Raw genomic sequence first — 5,955 nt, 5'->3', positions numbered from 1 at the left:
CAGGCTACAATGTGATATAAATTTTTGTGCACCTTTACAGATTCTACTGACCACAATTTCTAATAATTCTGTGAACTTTTTTTTTATCAAAATTAGTTTTCATGTTTCGTAGCAGCTCACAAGCAGTTTTTTGATACTGACATTGTTGGACCTATGTTAGATTGATAGCAAACTTTATCAGCAGCAAATAAAAAAAAAGATTTCTCAATTCCGAGCAATAGAACAGGTGTTACTAGCTTCTAACCAACACTACGTCACTGACAGTTTTATCAATTATATAATCAAACAATTTGTTAATTTATATTGAAATGCATTGCAGAGGTTATTATGAATATATTATGCATAAAGAATACTCAAGTTACCAGCTAACAGACAATCAATTACTAGCAAAAAAATAGGTGTAAAAATACAGTAAAATATATTGTAAAAAATACAGTAAAAATGAATATGCATGAAAACGAAACAATATATACATGTATAATAAGGGTGTGTTCATTAAAAAATTATGACACGGTGAGAGTTATTTGATGCCAACTACACATGCATATTTGCTGCCATTATAAGTTAGTTGATGCAGTATTCATCAGATATTGGTGTTGAAGCCCTAGGCTCATCAACAATGGCATCATCACTCACAAGCCCTTGACTGTCTTCACCTACATGTAGCAAATATGATCGGTAGTAAGCAACCTATTTGCTTTCAAACTTCTTGTACAGCCTAGAAAAATTTGTGCTTTAGTAGCTTTTCAGGGTAAATACCTAATAACAAATTGAAAATAAGTAGTCTACTGCAGCTAACAATTGGTAATACAAATTGCAAATATTTTTTGATACTGTAAATATAAACACAAAAAGTCATGAAGATGATTACTGTGGTAAGTGTCCCCTATCGACCAATATTAGAGCCTAGTGGTTGAGGCTAGTTTATAGTAGATGTTGAGGTTGAGAACTATATGCTTGACTAATTGTGGGTTGAACAATTGGATATAAATGAAATAAGAAATTTTTATTATCTTGTAGTTTTACAAGGAAATCATAAAACTATTGTTTATTATGGGGTAATAGAGTGATGAGCTCATGCTGCAAAAAGATCTAAATTTTATTGGATTGAAAATGTTATAATCATGTGTATCATGAAAAAAATCCATATCTTACACTGTTAGAATAAAGTTTGTTAGAAATTCACAAGAAAAATTTCAGCTTTTTATCGTTTTTTTTTCGGTAAAATTCTATAAATAGCCACATAAAACTTACCTTCTTCCATCAGAAAATTCTCATTTTCTTCTTGAACATTACTTTTGTTGCTATTTTCTTCCCCTGAGCTGATTACCGCATCTAATTCACTTAAAAATTTTGCCATCGTTCGGATAAACCTTTTCCAATATGGCGATCATCAAATTTCCAAAACAGTTTATATCTATCACATAATTTGTTAGTTAAAACTTTCTTGTCCAATCACATATTTGGTATCAAAATGATGCCCAGACTCTTAAACTTCGTTTGGTGAATGAATAAAACCGATGTACCTAAACAGCTAAGCAATAGAGCAAATCAAAGTTTAACCCGAGTACTTCAGGAATGGGCCCTGGAGAGCACAACTCTTTCCGAGGTATTCGGGAACAGTCCTGAGTGGGTTAACCTGTGTAATAAATAAGTGCATAATTACTTTATAGTATAACAAGACAGCATAGTATATTGGATAGCAAGCTTGCCTGCAGGCCGATGGTTTCCGAGTTCAATTCCAATGTACAGCAGGTTTTTCGTTTCCAGATTTTTCCTGCTATAACTGAACATGCAAACATCAGCTGACAGACATAAAAACACTGGGATTTACCGTACTTTTTGGACTATAAACCGCACCCCTATACAAGCCGCATCTGCTTTATTTTCCAAAAAAACGATAATAAAACAATACATAGGCCGCACCTTTGTATAAGCCGCAGAACTCAGGACGGTGCTTTTTAACATGGCAGCAACTTTCCAGTTTGAAACAGAACAGTGCCTAACGGCATGTTTCGTATTAACCGATGCTTTTTAACCTATTGTCTAACGGAACAGTACTGTTAGGCATTGTTTCATAACTTTTTTCACCGCTAGAGGTACACTAACCTAGAGGTACACTAACCGAAGATTCTAGTTAATGCGCCCTAGCAATGAAAGAAAAAGCCACAGAATAGCCGCAGCCTTATATAAGCCGCATGGCTCAAATCATCAGAAAAAAGTGGCGGCTAATAGTGCGAAAAGTAGATATGTATATATATATACAAATCTCAGTGCTTGTTTGTCTGTCATCCTATGTTTGCGTGCCCAGTTATAGCGGTTCATATATGTATAAATCCTGGTAGCTTAAAGTAATCAGGAATTTTATTCCAAATAAACTAACATAAAATCATTTAATGAATAATGAACGCTATAATAACAACCAGCATAAAATTATAATACTAAATAATTTAACAAAGTACGAACGATAAGTTATATATATGTATATATATACTCATGCTACAGACAGTACTGTTTCGCCTATTGAAGCCTCATCAGTGCAGCTCAGAGCTTAGGCAAGGGACACAAATCCCATTACCAATGAGAGTTGACTTAATTCCTGCCATGAAACAACTAGGTTGCCTCACAGACTTTAAGAAAGTCAATGTGCTGGCACCAGAGTGCTCAAATCACAAAAGTGATGAGCTTTGCACAAAGCTCATCACTTGTGCATATATATATATATATATATATATATATATATATATATATATATATATATATATATATATATATATATAAATATATATATATATATCATTTTAATTTTACCTGATGAATGGTAACAACTATGACAACAACCTATAGTACAACTATGGTAACAACCTATACAAGATATATATATCTATACAAGATATATATATATATATATATATATATATATATATATATATATATATAGAAAGGAGACAGAATGAACGAGTTTTATTGAGCTCACAGTCTTTTTCTATTATTCATAAACTGGCTTATTGAAGTTACTTGTGGCGCTGTGTATGTTTAAATAGATCTATGGGGAACTAGAAGTATGTTGGTCTAGTCTTAAGGAAGTTTTCATCTAATAGTTATTCTAATGGCCATTGAAAAAACACTACTAATTTTTACCTTAGCAAACATTAACACTCCCAAGTCAGACTTAACCATAATTTTGAGGTAGCTTTTAAAATTTTTGGAAATATAAAAACAAATATATTTTATATATAATTATATATACAATTTATCTATATATATTTTTTAATTTTTGATCATTCTTAAGTTTATAAAATGGTTACCAAATATTTGCCACTGTAGTTCAAAACTTTCAGAGCTGTGTTTGATGTGACAATAACAAGATTACCACTCGCAACAAGGACGGAAGACAATTTACAAATTTGCGACATTTGCATCGACAATAATGCAGATGAAGAGCCAGCCGTGAGCTATTGCATCATCTGTAATAAGAAGATATGTGCAAAACACGTGGAGGTGAGTTTTACCATAAATTAGTTTATCATAGGCTTGGCTCTACCTACCTATGTCTTGATGCTTCGTAAGCCTTATGATTTTGCTCTATATGTTCTTATTCTTTGTTCCAGTTACATGGTCAGTTCTTCTCTCAACATAGAGATGTCCTTGACATTAAAGAGTATCAGAACAAAGCTAAAGTGTTGGTAGAACACACTTGTGCCACTCATAAAGGCAAACTAATCGTACTAGGATGTTCAACCTGCTTCCAGCTACTCTGCGTAACATGTATGGATGGCACTATAGGATGTACTGATGGTAAGTTCTCTATAGGCTTAGCTTCCATATGAACCTTAACAAAAATTTATTTCTAGATAAATAGATGATTATTTTTCTTATTTTGCATTTATGGCAATATCTGGCCTCACAGTTAATCCTACTTGCAGGTTTTCTAAATCAACTCATGTTTCATATTTTTTTCCCTTTCGCTAATTCCTAGCAATTTACTTGCCAACCCTGGTAGCCAGTAGATAAGGCATCATCTAAATGTTCGATGATTTTAAACATGGCCTTATATATTTTAATCACGGTGTTTAGTTGCCCAGTTATTCTTTGCATAAAGTTGTTTCTTATTACTAAATCTTTGATGAAAGTTTTGGAGAAATTCATAAGAAGACTTTCATGAGTGTAATTGTGATTTTGAATCATGTGGATTTGAATATTTTGCTGTTTACCTATTGAGCTGTTTCAGGTACTGCACATGCCACCATCAATCTTCAAACTTTGGTGAATTTGCTGAAAGGCAAGAGAGATAAGGTAAGATCCGAGGCTTGGGTTAAGGATGGGGAGTTATCCAGCCTTCTCAAACGCAGCACAAGAATACTCTCAGACTATGAAAAAGAGACCAAAAGACTTGTTGACCAGTTACACCGAACCAGAGATAAGCAGGTAGAGTTTATATTGTATCATTATTCGGAAAGCAAATATAGATTGATTTACAAAAAATGTTGAATTTCATCAGGCCTGTATTCCCTAGTGTCAAGTTAGGGCGGCAAATGTTAGGCAGCTAGTGATGAGCATCTGGGGATGGAGGGGGCGGTGTTAGCCCCCCAACAGGTTTCTTTCATGTAGGGCCTCAAAAGGGCATATCATGTAAAGTTTGAAAATTTTTTATCAGAAAGTATAACCATTGTTCTATTATTTGAGATTTGTTTGTTTTAGGTTATGTGACTGCCAGGATGTTTCCAATTAAAATAGGCTAAACTTGATCGCAGTTAAAACGCTCAAAAAAAAGACCTTTTTCTTTTGAGCGTTTCAACAAAGATCAATTTTGCCGATTTTATTTTAAGTTCATCCGAAGGTTTCTATATTTATGTTTCATGTTTATCTCTACGGCTAGGAATAAAGTGATATTATACTGCGATAAAAACCGTTCCCGTAGCCGTTGGGAAAATAACTGTTCGAGTTAATGATGTTGACGTCGAGTTATCTGAAGCAATTTATCATTGCGTGGGAACGGACCAAACAAATCCGTTCGAGTTAACCAAGGTTCGTGATAAAATTTTACATTTTATCCGAGGGGAAGTTATCCGAGTTTGACTGTACTTCGCCGCCAAAAATTTTAAAAGGTTGGGGCGGCTCAGCCGGCCAGCCGCCCCAGGGAATACTAGCCTGAATTTCATCTACCGTAAAGCCTTTGTTTGAATGCAATGGCAGTCTATTTTTCAACCCTTGTATGGTTGCAATTAATCAGAGGTGAAGTTTAATAAAAGGGTGGCCTTCAATTTTTCAACTTTCTTATAAGGATTTAAAGAAGTTGAATTTCATTTAACGCATAATGAGCGATAACATCGCATCCAATATAAAGTTATCCCACGACCAAACGAGCGGGAGCGAAGTTTGAGATTTTTATGATAAATGCATGTGCACACAACTTACGGAAACTATTCATTAACAACGTTGCCAAACCTTTGTTTCAAAATCTCATCAACAAATTTAACCTACAAGTTTTGTAGTCGTTAAAGTATAATAACAATACAAAACACATAAACTTATTTAAATATATTACCAAGTCTTTGTAAATTGTCGACAGTATCTTAAAACTTACCCATCTGAACGGATTATACACAAATAGACAATTTAATTTGGCTGAAATTCTTCACAAAACGCTTGACAATCTTGGTTTAATAAAAGTTAAGACCGGAAATTGAAACGCCGAGTGACAGAGAATAGAGCGATTAAGTCGTGCTCATTTCATGGAAAAATAACGTGCACATTTCACCAGTCTATAGCATTGTCGAATTGACAGAGATTTCTGTAATTAATGTAGGAGTACTGAAATCGTTTCATTTTTGCCGATTTCAAATTAACTGCCATTTTAGACACTTTTGAGTACTTTGGTATTCTAACTGATTTCCAACGCAGTGTAAGTAAAGGAAATGACGATGATTTTTTTTCTAACGATCCTTTTGAGGT

At 33.8% G+C, this 5,955-nt stretch overlaps 1 protein-coding gene across 1 annotated transcript in view; it reads left to right on the top strand.

Annotated features, from left to right (window-relative positions):
* Nucleotides 1–3,711: 3,711 nt before the first annotated feature.
* Nucleotides 3,712–5,955, top strand: part of LOC137388734 (uncharacterized) — an 18,687-nt gene continuing 16,443 nt past the window's right edge. The window contains exons 1-2 of the mRNA XM_068075189.1: nt 3,712–3,798; nt 4,232–4,428. Of these exons, the coding sequence (XP_067931290.1) occupies nt 3,771–3,798; nt 4,232–4,428 (225 nt within the window). The 5' untranslated portion in view covers nt 3,712–3,770. The remainder of the gene's footprint in view (nt 3,799–4,231; nt 4,429–5,955) is intronic.

This window comes from Watersipora subatra, chromosome 2 (genome assembly GCF_963576615.1).
Source record: "Watersipora subatra chromosome 2, tzWatSuba1.1, whole genome shotgun sequence".
In the NCBI taxonomy this organism is placed as follows: domain Eukaryota; kingdom Metazoa; phylum Bryozoa; class Gymnolaemata; order Cheilostomatida; family Watersiporidae; genus Watersipora; species Watersipora subatra.
This window is presented reverse-complemented; position numbering and strand designations above follow the sequence as displayed.